Here is a 21341-nt window from a genome sequence, read left to right as displayed (position 1 = left end):
GTACATAGGCTAAAACAAAACATCTAAAGATATAACCTTGCACTTTGATAAGTCTCGTGAACATTTTCACTATTTTGNGAGATGTCTCACTATGGGATGCACCTCAACGCGTATGCAAACAGAAGCATCAATCTCATTACGCCAATCCTGATTGGCTGGTGATCTTGACGTCTACGTGACGTAGACGTCAAGATCACCAGCCAATCAGGATTGGCGTAATGAGATTGATGCTTCTGTTTGCATACGCGTTGAGGTGCATCCCATAGTGAGACATCTCACTTCATGTTACTCTGAGAACTGGGGTTACGTAAGTAACCTATAGTTTCTACAGTAGCAGGAGAGTGAAATGGATGCAAAGAATCCAATGCCCCATCATAACCATGTTCATGGTTTATAAGTGCATTGTTCCTCTATTCATTGTTAATAACCACACAAACATTTATGTTGAATCTATTTTGAAATACACTGTAAAGTAACTGTCATGGTGTAATTATATTTTTGGCTGAGAAAGGTATGAGATGAGTGCTGCTCTGTGGGCCCTCTGGCTCTCAGTGTCTGCTACGAATTTGCTTGGAAGTTCAATTCTTCTTTTTGTCACTTTGTCAGTGTTGATGCATCAATGTTCCTCTGCGTGGGTACCTTAGGGGAAGGCGTCTTTAATAACAGATATAAACCTGGAAGTTAGTTAAGTTAATCACAAATGAGTGTTTTGAAACTCAAATTGTTAAATAAATTAAAAAATTGTGTCAGTCTGCACAAAAACGTACGAGCAATGAATACAATGTTTTGGATTTTTCTCCTAAACATAAAACTAGGAAATAGATATTTTCAAAGACTAAAAGGAAACGTGTCCTTAACATAATTCCCATTGTAGATGTTTTAAATTGTATCTTGTATTTCAATGGCCACGTTTTGATCTCAAGTTGTGTGCTTGTTTGAGACATTTATTTTCGTCTTTTACAAGCTGCTTTTTGTAATATATTTCTGAGTAGCAACATTTAGTCATTGACATTTATTTTAAATATGTTACATTTTAAACTTATGTTTAGTTATAATTTGTATTCCCTTGTAGTTTTCAACAAACAGAACCCAATATCTGGTTCAGCTCTTTGAGGATCAATTAAGGAACAAATGTTAACACTGTCTGTCGTCATAACTACACTGTAGCTATGTTCGTATGACCTCGATAAAAACCTTGAACCTTTCTGTCTCTCTCCAGGTCATCCTATCAGAGTTGTACTCTACAGGTTTCCAACGATCCTTTTCAGATGATGATGACATGACAGTAATTGCTGATAGCGACGTTATCTACGCCTTTCAGGCTCCGCCCCTCCATAGTCGAGGAGGCTCCACCCCACACTCAGGTAACCATGTCATAAGATCTCCACTGACGACACTCACTTCTGATGTTAAATATGTTCTTATTTATCATTCCCAATGTCCTGAGCCTTCAGCTGCCCTCATGATTTACTTTTATTCACACTAATTCACAGTTTTTCACTATACGTAAGTATTCTTTACAGATACTCTTTTTACTTTGCTGGGGAGTGGCCTGCAATGTGTTTTGTATTCCTCCTTCCATTAGGTTTTTTATGCATGAGAGCATCCAAACAAATTAAATTAAGGGTAACAGAATGCCAGCCTGGTGCATCACAACATCCTGACCTGAATACACTTCTGCAAGTAATTAATCTTTCTAAAACATTATGAAGTTTTCCGATTTGACAAGTAAAAACTATTTAGAAGATAACGCCGATTGTCAAAGGTAAAATTTTCTTTTTGTTTTGAATATTCTCAGTTGCTTGCTCCCCGGCTTTAATTGCATTCATGGGGGGAAACAGCAACAGAGTTGTGTGTCCCTAAACTAATAATTGAGAGCGATATGAGGTTGAGACAGCCTTGCAGCATCAATGGCCTTTAAAAACCATTTTCATCAATGCAAGGCATGCCGTATGCAATATTGACAGAGAAATTACAAACATACACCTCTTGCTACTTTATAAAGCAAGCTGGCTAACGCATCCCCTTTGAGATCTGCATTTCTCTCAGGAATGTGAACAGAAATGTTTGAAAATCAGTCAGAAAACCTTTAATTTATTTTATATACTGTATGTAGGATAAAGAAAAACTAGATAACAACTAGGTAACATGTGGCATCAGGGTTATGCAACAATACAATTAGAATATAAAGCATACAAGAATGTGTGTTGACCAGGCAGGCGTTAATATATTTTTTGATGAATTATGGGAAGGATCACGCAGAATCTGCTGCTTGGAGTTTGACCAGACTTTTTAAATGTGTTTCTCGTGGGTTCCCTAACTTTAGGAAAGTGTAACACGAAATATATGTAGTCGCCCTTTTAATGCGTGTCTTTTGAATACGTTTCACATATATTTCTTAGAATATTCCTTATCTTTGTCCAGGTTGGTAAAGGTTAGTAAATGTGATCATGGGCCATATCAACCCGACTGGCTTTTCCTTATTCTTTTATGCTTTGGAAGGTATTATTGCCTAAAGTAGCGCTTTGTATTTCTAAATAGTATACGTAAGTCTTGAAAATGTGTGTTTAACTTTAAAACACTGTGAACAACACCATTTTAACTAGAGTAATATTCTTAGTGTGAATCAGACAAGTAAACATTCACTTTCAACTTTCTTTTTTGGCATCCATTTACTGTGCAGCATCCAATAACATTCTATAGTGTTGGCCTCACGTTAGCGTCTTGGTTACTATGTATGATGTTAAACATGCGCATTGATTAAGTTATGAGATTTATGAGAAAAGTGATCTGGAAGGAAACTTCTAATGAAGTTAATGAAGCAGAGATGTCCTTCATCGTAACAGCAATGTGTTATTTTTCATCTCTAAGGCCGCCAGTGTGAACACTCTTTTATCTTGATAGCAATCCTTTACCCTCGCTCCTGTTCTTTGGCATTGTGTCCGAAACAGGGCTTTTAGATCTCTTTTTCACACATTAAGTACTTTAATCCTGTCTGAAAGGGACTTCATTAAGTCATATATCTGATCGTAATGTCAGTAATTGCCATTTCTGTGGGTTGCCAGTTAGAGGAGTTGTGTCTCGCCTTTGTCCATCAACGTACTGCTGAATGAAGTCTTAATGTTTTTTGTTCCCCCCCAAAGATGAATGACATGAATAATTGACTTACTGAAAGTGCTCATGAAAAATAAAGACTCTTCACTTTCTCCACAAGAGGCATCTCTATCGTCACTTCCCAAAGTAAACCAGAGTACTGAGACAGGCGGCAGGCAGCAGGCTCATCACACACACACACACACACACACACACACACACACACACACACACACACACACACACACACACACACACACACACACACACACACACACACACACACACACACACACACACACACACACACACACACACACAACCACACACACCCATCTGCAAGTCAAGTGGGTAATGAATCATTAGAAATACACTTCAGAGTCCTATAAATACATGACCATCAAGAGAAATCCTCACAAAGAGTACACACACAGCTACACATAGCCACACACACACACACACACACACACACACACACACACACACACACACACACACACACACACACACACACACACACACACACACACACACACACACACACGTGCACTTGTTTTAATGAATCACACTTAAGTGCTCATAAGTGAAATATGACTTCCATTCTTGTGAGCAATCTGGCGAAAATGATGAATGGCCCTTACCTCGATCACAGCGGACCAGATTGCAGGATATAAAACGTTTATTCAATGAGATTTATGTCATGTATTATAAAATGTAACATGGTCAATTTCCACAATCATTATGGCTCAGAGCGCAGCATTGCATCGTCGAAATAAAAGATGATGGACAGCAGACACAGATTCACACGGAAAGTTTCTAGATTTCACAATGCAATGTTATGGTCTAAATCACAATGGGAAAGTACTTTTCTCTTATCTTAAAATGATCTTGTTTTGATTTATTTTTATTTTACTGTTATGTTTTAATGATATACACTTAATAAAAGTTGTTTTCTAAAATTATCAAATTTAAATCCAGATAAATATATTTTCAACTAAATTTAAAGAAGAATTAAAACCTTTTTATCGTTTGACTCTGCCAACAGTTTATATCCATGTGGATCCAAAAAGTCACAATAAGCGCATTCATTCTTAAAGTGTGCATGTTTTTGAAAGTCACAGTGACCCCCAAATCATAATCACTTCATGCTTTTTGTCCCAGTAAACACTTTTGCCAATTTTGAAGTAATTTCCTATCGATATCCCTGAGATATTGCATTCAGGAGAATGGGAGAGACGCATAGACAACCCAAAAACAAAATGGCCGCGACCACGGCTGGCATGAAGTCAAAAAAGTATAGACAAAAAGAAGCACCCATATAAATTAGAAGCAGTAGCAGTGTTACTATGGTGACTGAGATTATGTAAAACCATGATTACTCTGGGATTAAGGAGACCTCACTTTGTCAGTTCAGTGCATTCACCCTGCTGTAAGTATTTTATACAGTAGAGTACGCAATGATAGACAAGCCAGATCAATGGTTTGTAGATTGTGGTGACTGGTTGTTTGACTGGTCCTCCTCACGTATGTCAGGTAGTGCAGAGGTCACTTCCTCAGACTAAACAACCCTTCAGCTACAGTACTGCTGCTGTCCATCACTCAAGTTTGTTTTTGCAGCCTCTTTGAAAAAAGTAAAGTCTCCTGCTGCCATGATGGATGACTGTATGGAAAGCCTGTAGAACCAACAATAAAATGAAAAACACCACTTTTCAGAAGAGGTCTAATTTATAGTGTTACTAAATGTGAGTGTCTTTGCATACTCATGTGTAGGTGATCTATGTATGAAGATATATTCATACATTTGATTTTTGTGCTTTCAAAAACCTTTAATGACAGGGATCATTTAACCTGAACTGGCTTTATTACACTGGCAAAGGCATAATAGATTTCTATCTTTATCAAACTCAGCTTCAGTGATGAATTGTCAGTTTATGTATCTGGAACGTGATGTACAGTCTCATCCTCACTTTTAATTGTGCAGCATTTCAAAACAAAGACTAACATGGAGGGACTGAAGCACTTAGATGTATATATGGATGCGACTATCATTAATCTGTGATCTATTCTCTCGCAGCTATAAAAAACAGATCAATAGAAATTGAGGTCAAGCCTGAAATCCACAAAACTCTAGTTTTAGAAATGTTGTAGAAAAATGATTAGTATTATTTTCTTTTTTAATCTGTTTACAGTGATAGATGTTGAGATAGGACTTCAATTGTGTTTGCTTCTCCTATTGCTTTAATTACATCTAAATGGTAACCCTTTGATCATATTGCATAACATGAAACATACACCACGTACATATTGATGGAGGTTTAATTTGTGATATTCAGATCTGAAATTACCTTGAGATTATTCTCAGGTAATGATTTGTTTTCCCAAATTATACAGAAATCAAGTCATGAAAAATGTGATTTGGGTGAAAGTTATATTTTGTCACAGAGAACAAACCTTTTACCAAAAAAACTAATCATGAAACCAACAGCTCAACAGCCCACTACGTACCTTACTTCATTTACTGCCTTTTTATTATTCTGTTGAGCTGCTGAAATTCTTTATATATTAGTTTTCTTCCGCGGAATCACAGAGCTCATACAGCTATATTAAATAAATCATAGTATACAGAGTCCACAGAGACTACTGTAGTTATTTTTGCCATGATAAAAGAGGGCAGGAATGAAAAATGAATATTTACATTAAAGTACAATTATTTGAAGTATTATTTAAAAGAAATAAAACTATGTTTTGTTTTCTATGCTTGCTTAAAAGTAGCCACATATAGTTTGCATTTTATCAACAATTTAACTGTATACTCTTACTGTATAACTCTTTAAACACTGCCAGGGCCGGTACCTTGTTCCCTTCAGTGTTCACTTCCTGTCTGTCTTCCCTTGTCTTTTTCATCCAGCTCTCTGTGTCTTAAACCTCTTCCCTTCTCTTGCCCTGTTTTCTTGTTCTTGATCTCTTTATATTTTCTTTTCCAGTGACAATTTAGCAATTATGAATCACAAGTTTAGTGCTCCTTACAAATATAGAAATGTATGTTCCAAAGGGACAACCTTAAATTGACTGGTCTTCCTTCTTTGGATTGATATGAATGCATATGGTCCCTTGATCAGAGCATCCTTAGAAATGGTATGCTATGGAAAATAATGTATCAATCATAATTGAGTATTCAACTAAGCCATGTATTATTTATAGTTATTGTCCTCTATTACTGTAATCAATTATCCAAACAGTGTTGTAGGAGTCTGATTTTTATGTAATTTTCTTGGTCGGGTAGGGGTTGATTTGCATCAATGAATAATGAGACGCCATTCGAAGAGCAACACGATATATACAAACGTCTAGCTTGTGTAAAATCACTGTCATGCTTTGTAGGCAGTGATCCTACGGATGGTTTAATGAATGCAGGGAATTCCTTTTCCTCATAACCTGCTGTGTATTTCCGTGTGTGGGAGCTGTTTTTCTCCTACTTTCAGTTTTCAATCAGCTAGTGTTTTTGGGTATATTGAATAAGCTCCACTACTTGGTACAATAATGAGGTTTTGCTTTTAGAGGAAATGGCAGCAGGAGGTCTCATGATGGAAAGCACTGAAAAATAAATTAGGTCCCAAGCACCACAGTAGCATCCCATTTCACCCCCTACAATCCTGGCAATTTGCACATAAATAGAGTGGTAAAGTTATGCACAAAGAAAAGGACTTCCTGCTAAATAGTAGCTCTTGGAAGCTAAGTGTGCCAACTTGTTTAATTGTGTGTAATTTTCACTCAGTGCCCTTGAAATTAAAAAGTAAAACATTGAATTAATAGAGAAGTCCAACATGATTTGAGAAGAGTGTATTGAGGTAGTCTCGAACAGATAGAGGCCAACTGGGCTTTCAAAAAGAGCACATTTGTGTGTGTGCTGTTAGTATGTTAGAAAATAGAGATTTCCTGGGAAAGATGGTAGAAAAAGGGATTTGTCAGGAAATTACAAACATAATCCCCCCCCCTTCTTCTCACTTACACACACTTACACTACAGTGCGGCTCCACAATCAGTGATCTTGACTGTTCAGACAAACCTTCGAGTTGAGGGTAAGCCACTGTGTCATTCCCATCAATCTGCTGAGAGCTGTGTGCCGGTGGAGAGTCAGGGATTACTCTGAGGTGTTTATCTGGGTGGTCACATCATTCAATCAGCCACTCAAAGTCGGGTAATAGTTTTGTGCGAGAAAATACACACACTATTGTGATTTATGATAGACAAATCAATTCCCACAGCCTCATAATGCCAGCGTGTTAAAGTATTGGACATAGAATGTATTTCATATATATATAATTTGTTTCCTTTTCTGTGGCTTTTGTACATTACATTTGTACATGTTCTGGCGGAATGAAGGAAAGTGATACGTACAATCACACTGTCTACATGTCAAACCTTTAGAAAACAAGGCTTTTATTTTTCTTAAGTTAATATAGCAAAGTGTTCTCAACAGTGTAGCTTGATTTCTTTTTTGAAATGTAACTAAAGCAAAGCTGAACATTAAGCTAAAACTCACTAAGTTCCATAAAGCTGAGCAGAGATGTAGATTGAGGTGCTAATTCTCTTTAGATTCATTTCTTTAAGTGACTCTTTCACACTGTTGCATATTTTTCACATTCTTATTCTATGCATTATGGATTATATTAAAAAAAATCCAATTTAAACATTAAAACCGGTCTGTTAAGTGATCATGTGCCGTCTTGCAGCAGGAAACATAACATTGGAAGCTCAAGGACTTATAATGTGTGAGCTCTTGATGCTTTCCTATATATATCGTCTTCAACTGAGACAAAGACATCACACACGCACATGAAACCCCGCAAAGGAAACCTCCTGTGCAGTTCCATTAAGGCCATTACAGGTTGCCTAAAGCAAACCCAGTGCGGAAAGCAGAAATATGTCAGGAACATTCAAAGGCCTTCCAGCAGGGTTCATCAGTGAAAATAACCTGAAGAGAAAGTCTACACTTGGGGCTCTGATCACCACCACTGCCTCTGGAACGTGTTTACAAGTCATCGGGGAAATAACAGCAACCCTCGGCTTAGCTGCCTCATGGAGAACATCACAAACGAAGCATAAACGCTTAGGTGAATGACAACTAGATCGCTTCCTCTGCCCACAACCCTGTTAAACCTAAACCTGCAGTATGAGTGGGATACAACTTTAATTGTGTTTAAGAGCAACAGGCAGCAAGGCTGGGACACATAGACATTTTCTTGTGTTCATACTTATCTTCGTGCTGCAACATATATTCTCTCAAAGCATATCTGCCATGTTTCATCTTGTTTCTTCACAGATATAAACAACAAAACATTGCAGTAGTGTTGCTGGACTAATATTTAAGACATGATTCAACTAAGTGCAAAATACAAAGGACAATGTCAATGGTGCAACTTCAGCAGCTGGCATATTGTGCCTTCTCATGACAAAAAGAGAAGAGCAGAGGGGATATGCAGTGTATTCCAGAGACATATGAGAGGTAAAAAGAAAGAGGAGAAGAAGGAGAGAGGGCATCAGGTGTTTTGAGTTCCTCCCCAACCTCCCTAATCTGTCATTTTGGCTGTTGGCAGAAAGCTCAGGTGTTTTGCTGCCGACAGAGAGCTTTGTGGTCGGATGGCTGTTTGCTGTCGGGAACTCTGATTCATCCGGGGCAAAGCCCAACAGCCCCCTGGGTATTTTTAGCCTGGTGTGTGGCTTGCACAGACAGGGGTCACCCATTTGGTCTTGGGCCACTTGAAAGGATTGTGATTCTCAGAAAGCCAAAATCCTCTCTTGAGATTTTAGCTTTTTATTTGTTACACAACTATGTAACGATGTATTACACAACAGTTTGGTAAAATAACACCAGTGTTGAATTATCTTTCCTACAATACTATTATACTTACAATAAGATTGATGCCGGACCAACGAAGGTTCTAACTGAGGCAGAAACTCAACGTCTAGCATTTTTAACCGTGAAACTTAATTGTGAACACTATCTTTAAAAAAGTTTTGTATCATTAGCTTCAAGTCCTACTGAGCCACTGGTGCCTCAGCCTCAGTCAGCAGATGCTTTGCCCACACTTCACACAATAATTCAGTTATTCTGTGTGGAGTTAAGGGGTCTTTGATTTGTAAAAGTCCTGAAGATAGAAAAGACGCAAGCTGTGCATGTGTCTGTGTGAATACTTACTGTAGTCCTAACTATGTTTAGATATAAGAATATACTGTGTACAACAGCATACTATGTCCTCCCAGGCACACACATCCTTCCAGCACCCATCCCATGAATTTGAAACGCACTCAAAAATCGTCTTTTAGAGCTGACCACTGCTTTGAAGCTCAGGGCTGATTCATCCCAAACAGCCAGTTAGTGTGGAGAGTGGGGCGGGGGGGAGGAAGCAGATAGTGGAAATGATGAATGGAGTACCAGGGAGACAGGGGAGTAAGATAAAGCAAAAGGAAGGCAAGGGAAGACAAGAGAGGAGAGTGATCGCCAGAGGAGGTGTAGTGTCTTTTTCAGGGCTAAGCTGTTTAATTAATGCTGCCTTACTAACCACCTCCAATCTCAAGAGCCTTTTCTGTATCTCTCTCCCTCTCAGTTCACTTGCATTCACTTCAGTCTTCATGTTTATCTTTTAATTAAAAATGGCAGATCATAAAGCGATCCCCACTGCGACCATGACAGTCCCAACACGTCAACAACAAATGGTTTAATTGCATGCTAATTGATCCTTAAATCAATACGTTTATGAAAGGACATGCAGCTTCTCTTCTTCTTTGTCTCTGTACATTTTGTTCTTCACTGTTGGGAATTACTTTTTTTAAATGAGCAACTTTCTTTTGGTCCTGGGAGAAATCCTCCTCACAGTCTCTCCTTTTTAATCTACTCTCCCTTGTTCCACCCCACTAACACCTCCCTCTGTCTGCGGCTCTCCTCTGTCCGGCTCAGGGAGAGGAGGAAGGAGAGGTGAGAATGAAAGTCTGGCAGGAGGATTTCCCAGCAGACGCTGGGACATGTGGGAGGAACCACACTCCTTGCCAATCCTGACTTATTATTTTCTGTCACTTCCAGCCACTAAATACTGGTGCTTTTATAATAGGGCTGGATCCTTTTACTGCTATTCAACCCTTTATCCTGGCTGTATATAACTATATGAAGATTCAATGGTGATTCACATGTGTTGTAAACTTTACTGCAAAGCATTGCCTGACAATATAGGTCATTGGTTTAAAGCAACTAAAGAGCTAATGCCATGTGTGTTTTAAGGTTATGTTCTGGCATAAGTATGTCGGAATCAACTTTCCTTTAAAAAGTAACAATTAAAAAAAGTATCCATTGATTATAAACGTGATATCAAGGAATCAGGGTTGTTTTATGATAACGTTTCATCTGCAAAATGTCAGAAAATGTAATGTCAAAGACAGAAATAGATATAAATAAAAAGTTTAGAAATAGACAAAAACTATAAAAGATGTCAAACAGCTGCAAAGATTATAAAAAGGGGCAAAATAACCACAAACCGACACAAACTCAGTAAACAAAGACTAAGAAAAAAACAAAAATAATTACAAAGTGACAGATTATTTACACCAATAATTAGATAAATGTCTAAAATTGAAAATGTCAATTATAGTTGTATAATTGTTTAGTTAGACTAGAGTGTTAATGGTTAGACAGTAATGCTGAAACTAAACATTTATGGTCTTTCACTGTTCAGCCTCCCAATTGAAAAACTGAAAGGTAAAGGTGACAGAGAGGGTAGAGGGAGGGTTGACTGAGAGAAAGAGTGAGGAGATGAATTGGCCATCTAAAGGGCAAGGCAATATGCATGAAATGTCACATCAAGTTGCTCCTGTCTGCAGAGAAGGAAAAACATCACTGTGTAGCTGTTTGGAACAAAACGTTACTCAAAGCTTCCTTTTGATTGGAAGGTGAAAATGAGATATTTTAACATCCCATCTATCACTTCAAAATATAGCAATGCCTCTAAATTGTGTGGACAGGTGGGAGACTTCACACATATATTTTGGGACTGTCCAACCATTCAGGGCTTCTGGAAGGATGTTCAAAAGGAGATTAAACGGGTGCTGGGCATTACCTTTACTTTTGGACCCAGCACTTTATATACTTTATATACTGGGTATACTGCCCAGTGGTATGGACAGAAATGTAGCTTTCTTAATAAGAATTCTTCTTCTAATTGCGAAAAAAATGATAACGGTCTCGTGGCTGAACCCGCAGTCCCCCAATATAGTCCACTGGAGAAACAGGGTAAACATTTTTTATTTAATGGAGAAAATCGCAGCAAGACTGCAGCTGAAAACTGACAAATTCAAAGAAAAATGGTCCCCATTAATACAAGCAACACCAGATCTCTAGCTGCACCTCTTTACTTATTTATTTTTTATTTATTTTCATTAGATGAATGGTAAAGCACTGGCTCTTACTACCATAAGGGTTCAGGTATTGTGCGATCATGTTTCTGATGAGGGGAAGTGATAATATCTGTAATATGTTGATAATGTTTACACAATATAGAAATTGATAACATTAAGAAACTGTATGTCCTTTTGGTGCCCAAGGAGGGTATGTATGATTAATCATGGTGTACAACAGCTGCAGTTATGTAAGCATCTCCATGTATGTTCTATTGATGTTATGTATGAAAAAAAAAAAAAAAGTAAAAAAAAAAAGAAGCTTCCTTTTTAATTTCATGTGATGGTTTGAAAGCCAGTTGTATTTTTCTATTTCTATATTATTTATTTTTTTACCATAAATGTTATTTATTACAATAAGTCCGAGTGTTTAAGCTCAATCTTTTTTTTCTAGTATCTAGAACTAAGTTTTGTGTTGTCTGCTTTCGTGACGCTGTTACATCTAAGCTTTACATCTATTCACACTTGATTTCCTGCATCTTTATTTGAGTGTGTGTATGTCTGTGTGTGTGTGTGTATGGTTGGAAGGTGGCAGTGATTAATTGCACAGTAGGGGTGGAACAAGCATTGGTTAATTATGTAATCGGATAATGTCAACGTTTATGTTGACTGGGACACAAGAGGTGGGGCCTCCTGTATCCCCACAGCTATTATGCACTAATCACAGCATGTGTGTGTGTAAGTGTGTGAGAGGGATCAAGTGTAATTCTTCGTACAGCTCCTCGGGGTGAATAAGAATCAAAGGGCGGTTTGATATTAATGGACATTTTCTGAAAATGTTTTCTGAATCACAGTGTAAACATGTCACATTAGATGTTGCTCCTTGCATAGCAGTTTCTCATTTTGACACCCAGAGCTGTTTTCTAGCTTTGGTCCATTTCAGTCCTGCCTCCAAGCTGAATATAATAAGCTTTTGATATGAGTCACATTTTAACAGAACAAGTGCTTTTACCGTGTGACATTTACAGCTCTCTGCAAGCAATTTCTTTTGACTGAATTTATATTTTTAACCTTACCAGATCTTAAGAAAAACACTACCTGTGTAACAATGAATTATGCCAACTAAATCCTTTTTATTAACCCTTACACTTCAAGGAAACTGTTCATTTGCATAAATATTTATACTTTATAAAAGTCAACTTCTTGTTTTTAAAAGATCAGATTTGGTCAATTGTACCGCTTCCTGTTTGTATACACAACGTAGGTGTAAACTGTGGTCCAAATTGGTACTGATGGAATGTTGTTCTTCACTAAAACTGTTCAAAACACCTGTTCTACTTGTTCCAGCTAATGCCAGGTTGTTTGTCATCCTTTGTTAAACGGTGTGTGTGTGTGTGTGTCCCCCCCCCTCTCTGCTCCACTCAGGGTATCACCACAGCCTCCCCTCCTCCCCCTACACTTCCAATGCAGGACCCGACGGGCAGAGGTTACCTTCTTCTGGCACCCTCTCCTCTGAATACCTGAACGAGGGCGGCTCCACAAAGGTTCTCCTTGTCATCTGCAACACAGCAGGATCTGGCCAGCAGGCGGTCAGGTGAGCTGCAGGATCAATTATTGTTATGGTCTTACATGGAGGGGAAACCACTTGTTCTGAAAAGCGAAGCCAAAGAGGAGAGTGTATTTTATCTAATGGTCAGCTCCTCTGGTTGCAAGAAAGCTGACTGTAAAAAAGTTCCGTTATCGTGTTAATCAAACAGTAGAAAAGTCAGTAAACTTACATTTATTTAATAAGATTGCAGAGACACTGTGTCTATTCAGTCGTATAAAGAATGATTGATTAATTCATTTGACTTTCATCATCCAGAGCTGCCTCAATATAAACATGTAGCTTCTGTTTGACTTTGACCTGTATATCTATTGCATGAATGCCTATAGACAGGGCTCCTTTTATTTAACTTGTGCAGCTTGAGCCCCATTCAGCTGTGGCTAGAAGCTGAAACCTGAGACTGAGTCCAACAATGCAGCTCAAACTGAAACACTTAACCTGTAAAAGTTACCATTTAACGGTTGCCATGTTACTCTAACAAGTGTAGGCAGCATCAGTAAATAGTTTTGACTAGAATGGATCTGATGTTCACCAACAAGACAGCTGGATGAATGCTCTATGCATGCCACCCACAGATTAGCTGCGTTGTTTTGTTTGGGGTTAAAGGTCCCTGAGGGGCTTTATTGCATTGCAAATAAGAGAGGACATGTCATGATCACATCCATCTTCACAGTTATGGCATTGTCTCTTAAGGAAACATCATCAATAAGGTACCTTTTGTCAGCTGCTAAAAACATTTATCTTAGGTGCACACTGACTGGTTCTGTCGCTGCTTGGTTTGAGGAGGCACTTTCATGTTGAAAACACAAGGTGTGTTTGAAGGACTGCAGTTAATGTAATTCATTGTAATGCCTCAGAACCTATTATGAGAAACTGTGTGCTTTTTGTAACACAGAGCATCATTCAAATAAATACATGCATTTAAGTCAGGGTAGCATCCATCCATATAACTTCCTGGTTAGGATTGTATTAGCATTCAGTAATATTCTGATACTAGGGGGCTTATTGTGTGTAAATAAAATGTTTTCCATCACCAACAAAGCTCTTTTAAGAGGAGGGCTCACATTTCTTTACAGGGATCAATTAAATCTAACATTTCCTTGAGTCATTAAAGATGTTTTCATATTTCCCTTCAGTCGTTCAGTGTCAGTCATGATGTCTGATAACAGATTCCCTTAAACTCACTCACTATGTTAGAATTGGACATATGAGCACTTGTTTGGCCCATGACACATGTGTGAGTCCGTCTTTGTACTTTTACACATCCATCACCAAAATTAAAGGTCAGTTCCTACACTGTTGAACCACTTTTGGCATTACAGATTTTGCTTCTGTAGCTATTTGAAACAGTATAGCACCTTCTACCAACTTTTGCAAGAATGGTGTGGGCACACAAACTCTTGCAAAAAATATACGAAAGTCAAACAACAGCCAACAAACTAAAACCTCCAAAATGACCATAACATTAAATCAACAACTCTCAAAAAGCTCCTTACCTTTCTTGAAGGCAGGATTTATTGCAGCGGTGTTGTTTTAAACTCCTTAGTTTGAACTAGGTGTACCTGCAGTAATACACTGGCGATTGATTGTATGTGCTTTGAACCTTGAAACTTCAATATTCAGCTCTTTATCTCTAATTTATCCGTGAGAGATCCTGAAATACTTGACAAACACAACTGACTCTCTCATTAGCCTCGCATATAAAAGTCTCTGATATAGCCTTGAGTTAACCTCGGGACAGAGAACCCATTACGAGGCATTGATGACATACAGACTGGGTTCTTTACTTTATTTGGCCGCTGACCCCACGTAATGTCCCTTCACGTTGTCAGTACAGGGCACAAGGAGCAGACAGTAAAGCCTTGATGCTCTTGACACATGACAGCGAGTTCAAATGACCTTCAATGGAGGCACTCTCTCAGAAATGTAATTTATATTGTTTTGTAGTTTTGGTGACTTCAAAAGTGAACCAATGTTTTTAAATTTACTGTCAATCTTTCACTTTTCTCCTCTCCTCTCCTCTCCTCTCCTCTCCTCTCTTCTGTCAGGTTTGGACCTCCATTTCTCATGCGTGAGGACAGGAGCATCTCCTGGGACCAGCTGCAGCAGAGCATCCTCAGCAAGCTGTATTATCTGATGCTGAACGGATCCCAGGCTCAGGTAATGCCTACACCCCCAATAAGCAATAACTTCATCCAATCAATTGTTGTACCCCTTACCCTTCAGCCCAGGGGTTCCTGGACCCTCTCCACTCCATTGGAGTAAATTAAAAATAGCAGAGCAGAGATTAGTTTGAAGTTTAATCAATGTTCCTGCCTGGTAGGGTTCTGTGTGTGAATTCAATTTAACGCATTGTTTGTTTACAATTACCTGAGTCACATTTTCAGCTCTACATAAAGACCAACGTTAAACCCCACAATTATGAGTTGAGAAAAGTTGTCCTTCAGATGTTTGTTTTTCATTTTTCTGATTATAAATGATTTAATAGGAACTCTGCTGATACTACAACATTTATTTTCTACTTAGCATGCTGAGTGAATAGCTGTCAGAGACTTCTGTATTGTATTGTCTCCCCATTATTAACTATCTATTGTGGTTCTCTTTTTTTATTCATAGAAAGTCATCCTTCGTTTTCTTTTTATTCATTCAGAGTAAGGGCAAATATATAAATTCTAATATGGGAAATGCCCATATTAAATGAAATCTTTTATTAAAAGCAAAGTACACCTCAGGACACACACACACACACACACACACACACACACACACACACACACACACACACACACACACACACACACACATAAACACACACACCATTTATGGGAGAGTAATAATGGTTTTATGTGCTGAGTACACATTCAATTATGTCACAGCCCACTTAAAGGCAAATACAAGAACTTCTCGTCTTCAAGATAAGGACTGGATTTCGCCACAGTGGACACATTACTGCTACATTCCTGAATTTAAATGTACACAATACAGCCGGTGAATCTGAAGTGCGTTTCTTTTCCGGACAGCCAGTCTTGCATATTAAAATCCACAGTCTACTTCTCCTCCACTCATTACGTACTGAGAGCTTTTNCAAAGTACACCTCAGGACACACACACACACACACACACACACACACACACACACACACACACACACACACACACACACACACACACACACACACACACACAAACACACACACACACATTCAATTATGTCACAGCCCACTTAAAGGCAAATACAAGAACTTCTCGTCTTCAAGATAAGGACTGGATTTCGCCACAGTGGACACATTACTGCTACATTCCTGAATTTAAATGTACACAANCTGACACATCTATTTTTACAGGGCGTCCACAATCTTTGCACCTGCTTATAATAAATGCATTGCTTTTTGAGGAAGGAACCGGAAGTGCTAAAAATGCTAACTTACTTCCGGCTTTTACGACGCGTCACTGCGGTTCTCTATTCTCTTTGGATAAAGATGTCAGCCAAATAGCCTGTACTTGAATGTAATGTAATTGAATGTAGTAATGTGGGTGCATGTTTAAACTGTTTCTTAAGTGTTATCCTGCAATAATCCCATATTTCTTTGAATATGTCCCAATTCAGATTTTTTTGTAATAGTAACGATAAACAGAAAAAAAATGTATATCCTTATTACATCAGTTTGTTTCGTAATAATAATAATAATAATAATAATTCATTTTATTTATATAGCGCTTTTCACAACTCAAAGACGCTTTACAGTATGAAGGAGGGTAGACAAACAAGGACAGGCAAACAAGTAAGTATGGTAAAATTAAATTATTTTTTTTAAAAAGGCAGTCAAGAGGAAGTTGATTGAGAGGGGGGGGGGCTTATGGGTAGACAGAGTTGAAAAGATGTGTTTTGAGGCGGGACTGAAAGACTGTGAGGGACTCAGAGTCACGAAGATCTTGTATTCAGTAACTCCCTATTTGTTTTGCTCCATTAGTAGCAAGCTTAAGGCTTATAAGACGAGCACAGGTAAACTCAGCTGTTATCCCCCCGCTAATTTCAGAAGCCTCCTGGTTGATTTACACTTGTCTGGTTGGCATGAACCTGTTTATGGTAGTATAATGTGTAATAAGGTAGTTTTACGCAGCCCTACAGGATGTACCAGTTGAGAGCCGGTTCTCACCAGATTAACTCACTCACACACGCAAAGAGAGACAGACAATGAGAGGCAGAGAGAGTAGTATATCAGGACGGACCCGGAGTGCTTTCCATTTAGACCCACACAGGAAAGAGCTTGTTGAAAAGGACAGAGAGCAGCGGCGTTTGTCCAGAAACATTAGGGGCTGGCCCGGCCTTCATGGCTGAATGAACACGGCCTTATCCAGGGTAAACACTTCTCTGTGTGTCCACATGATTCCCCCTAAGTCAGTTCAAATAAAACCTCTTTATTCTGTTTTGTCCACATTTCATTCAATTGTTGATCTTCCCATTGAAACACGTAACTGCTCCCTACCCTTTCTTTCTTCCCTATTTTCAAACATTTCGTAGAATGACACCCTTCATAAAGAGGACTGTCAATCCTTTTTATGGTGATTTTGTGACCACTTCCATCTGCATCCCTGCTTGAGAACTCATGACGTAGCATCACCCATATGCCATCAGCCTTTATATCATCAATAAAGGGAAAGTTGAACTCTAACCCTAATTATTGTATTACTATAGTTTATGACTTTTCAAACCAAGTCCTACTACATGACAAAAAAGGCTCTTTGTCAGTTCTATAACCAGCCATTGCTGTGATTTGCGAGATTGTGGAACAAATCGGTTGACTGTTGTGTAAAAACCTTTCCAAACAATAATTTCTGAGAGAGGACAGAAGCAAACACAAAGGCTGAAGGAGACACCAGTTTCGATTTTTGTTAACAAATCTGAATGAAAATGGGATCAAATGGGAAAATGAAAAAATATGTTGAGTGTGTAGCTTTGGCAGGATAAGCCATGAGAGGGATTGACAGAGCCAGGCACATATGTGTACAGAGAAAAGAGGAGGGGACCAAGGATGGAGCCCTGAGGAATCCCAGTGATGCATTAACAAGGGTCCAACAAAGATACCGTACAGCACAGAGGCACAGAAGGATGACGACAAAGGAGAGAGAGAATGCTCTAGCAATGTGAAGATCTTCAGTTCATTTCTATGAACGTGGCGCATGAAGCGAGAATGGCCTAACACTAGTGAACAAAAAGATCTGTTTATTTCTGGGTCAACGAAATGAATTAAGAAGTAAAAATAACACAGTTCAGGTTTTTTTTATCCCAAAGATTTCACAAACTGACATGGAAGTTGTGCTACAACAACTGCTGCATTTCCTGGAGGCTTGATAATATAGTTAATTTAATAAATTTGCACATTCTCTAGACTAGACAATGTCCTTATGACTTTGTAAGAGTCTGGCTGGCAATACAATCATTTGCAGTAATACTTATCACTATATATACAGTATCTTATTATATATTCATAATGTGCTCTCAGCCCCACTGCTTCTTCTTTGTTTCTTCTGAATCTTGTTTTCAGATACTGGGAGCACACGTCTCTTTTCTCCTCCACTTTGGGTTGAGCTTTCCCCAGTTTCTCAAGAAGCCTCAAACATTTCTCTCACACTGGCGTGCTGCAGAATTATTATCCCCTGCAGGCTCCCACAACTATTCATCCAGTGTGCTCGCTGCAGACACAAGGGCTATATTTAGGTTTTTCCAAATGACCTCACTACTGACTGGCAGATACACATTTTGGTTATTAGAAGCTCAATACCTTGGTTTGGCATAAAAATACATGTATGGGGTATTTGAAAGTAAGTTAGTTTTACAGGCATGTCTGGCTGATGGAGGAGGGCTATCCTAAATGGCAAGAATGTTGAAGTGATACATTAGCGTCAATTCAATTGAGTTTTTTGGATATTTCATGTTATGCAAGTGCCAGTGCAGAGGAGCCTTGAACTGAATGTGTTCTGCTGACTGTTACCAACAAAGCTCATGATTGGACAAACCATTCCAAAAGTTGCCTAGAGTATTTTTTATTTTCTCCTCTTCTCGTGTTTTGATGTCCTTTCCAAGAGTTATTAGCTGTTTTTATTTATATAGTCAGCTATTCAAATTTCCAATACTCAAGTAAGTCTTTGCCAGTCCCAATTCCGGATACAATCTGCCATCAGGATGACACCAAACCACGTTGAGGGTGAGATGCTGTAAACAGATACCATTGTCATTCTGAATATCTGAAGCTTCAATCATAAAATAGGTGCTAACAATTGACTAATTTAGACTGCTAAACATAATTTTGCCAACACGAGCCCGCCTTTATCGATGCTGATGCGCACCAATGCGAACGTAAAATAGTTCCTTAATAGCCTATCGATAGCAAAATTGAAGGTTGGCTCTTCATAGGGAACTTAAATCTAGTTGGGGAAAGAATATTTTAGCATAATCTTGACTAAAACAAAGATGCCATTCAAGTACACTTGAATATCCATGCCATAGCACACTGCTTACTGCATAGCTATTGAGACCACACAAAGGTTCGCAACAGGCTCACAAATGTGAGAGTGGAAAAACTGGTTGGCATTCGGGCAAACCTAAGGCTCTTTGAGCCTGACACAGAGCNAAGGAGAACATGCTGTCCCATAATAATAATAATAATAATTCATTTTATTTTACCCTCCCTCATACTGTAAAGCGTCTTTGAGTTGTGAAAAGCGCTATATAAATAAAATGAATTATTATTATTATTATTATGGGACAGCATGTTCTCCTTTCCGTTCCTAAAGGAGGGTCCAGTGTTTCCTAAAGGAGGTGAAAAAGGACGGTCCAGTGTTTCCTAAAGGAGGTGAAAAAGGACGGTCCAGTGTTTCCTAAAGGAGGTGAAAAAGGAGGGTCCAGTGTTTCCTAAAGGAGGTATTGAAGCTCCTTTCTTCTCATCTAGAGAATCAGCTCTTATCATGGCTGCAGATCACAGACTTCAGGTCACTCCGTTAGGAACCTTCCTGAGCTTAACTCACAATTACTACAATTACTACATACAAGATGTGAAACAGGAAGTGACCTGTAAGCTGCCGAAGTCCACGATGAGGATGTCGGAGGTCTCGCAGTAGAATCCGGACTGAGGCAGCAGCAGGAAGGAGGGCTGCAGGTCTATCCTCAGATCCAGAACCTTCCTGGTCTTTATGATGTGGGAAAGACCTGCACACACACACACACACACACACACACACACACACACACACACACACACGCACACACAATTACTTGATGAATTAATCAAACGCACCCTAACCCTAATATAATGAATAATAAATCCAACGCACCTGTGGCCGTCTTTTCTTTGATCTCCTCCAGTTTGGACAGCGTGGCCGAGGTCAGCAGCTCCAGGTCCACTGCTTTCCCCGTCTTAAAGAAATCCACTATGCTGTTCACCGTCAGCTGCAGGGAGGAAACAGGAAACAGGAAACACATCAGGAAACAGGAAACAGGAAACAGAAAGTGATCTGAAGAGAGAAGAAACAAGAGACATGAACAGGAAGTGATCTGAAGAGAGATGAACCAGGAACCAGGAAACAGGAAGCAGGAAACAGGAAACAGGAAGCAGGGAACAGGAAGCACTCACAGCGTCGTACAGGATCTTGACGCTCTGGGACCGGACCCTCAGCAGCTGGTCTGCCTTGCTGCTCTCTGGATTCACCTCGAACTCCAGAGTGAGCAGAGAAGAGGACGAGTCGCTGACTGGTGACATCAGAGAGGGGACCACCCCCCCCTGCTGGAGACCAGTAACAAACCATTTCTGAAGCCCCGCCTCCACCCTGAGGAAACAAAGTGCATTATGTACAGAGTTAAAGGTCTCCTATTATACTATGTGAGGCAGATATTACAGGACTCAGATATAAAGACATGTCTCTGAAGTGTCCTGCTCCAAGCCCCAAACATGTCTCTGAAGTGTCCTGCTCCAAGCCCCAAACATGTCTCTGAAGTGTCCTGCTCCAAGCCCCAAACATGTCTCTGAAGTGTCCTGCTCCAAACCCCAAACATGTCTCTGAAGTGTCCTGCTCCAAGCCCCAAACATGTCTCTGAAGTGTCCTGCTCCAAACCCCAAACATGTCTCTGAAGTGTCCTGCCCCAAACCCCAAACATGTCTCTGAAGTGTCCTGCTCCAAATGTCCTGCTCCAAATCCCAAAAGTGTCTCTGAAGTGTCCTGCTCCAAGCCCCAAACATGTCTCTGAAGTGTCCTGCTCCAA

At 39.2% G+C, this 21341-nt stretch overlaps 1 protein-coding gene across 1 annotated transcript in view; it reads left to right on the top strand.

Annotated features, from left to right (window-relative positions):
• The window catches only part of LOC104947997 (ubiquitin carboxyl-terminal hydrolase 43-like), a 62894-nt gene that overhangs the window by 21447 nt on the left and 20106 nt on the right, over positions 1-21341 (top strand). The window contains exons 3-5 of the mRNA XM_010774137.1: positions 1220-1364; positions 12904-13072; positions 15133-15244. Of these exons, the coding sequence (XP_010772439.1) occupies positions 1220-1364; positions 12904-13072; positions 15133-15244 (426 nt within the window). The remainder of the gene's footprint in view (positions 1-1219; positions 1365-12903; positions 13073-15132; positions 15245-21341) is intronic.

Source organism: Notothenia coriiceps, unplaced genomic scaffold (genome assembly GCF_000735185.1).
Source record: "Notothenia coriiceps isolate Sejong01 unplaced genomic scaffold, NC01 NC01_scaffold00013590, whole genome shotgun sequence".
Classification (NCBI taxonomy): Eukaryota; Metazoa; Chordata; class Actinopteri; order Perciformes; family Nototheniidae; genus Notothenia; species Notothenia coriiceps.
Note: the sequence above shows the minus strand (reverse complement) of the source record. Positions and strands in the feature narration are given on the sequence as shown.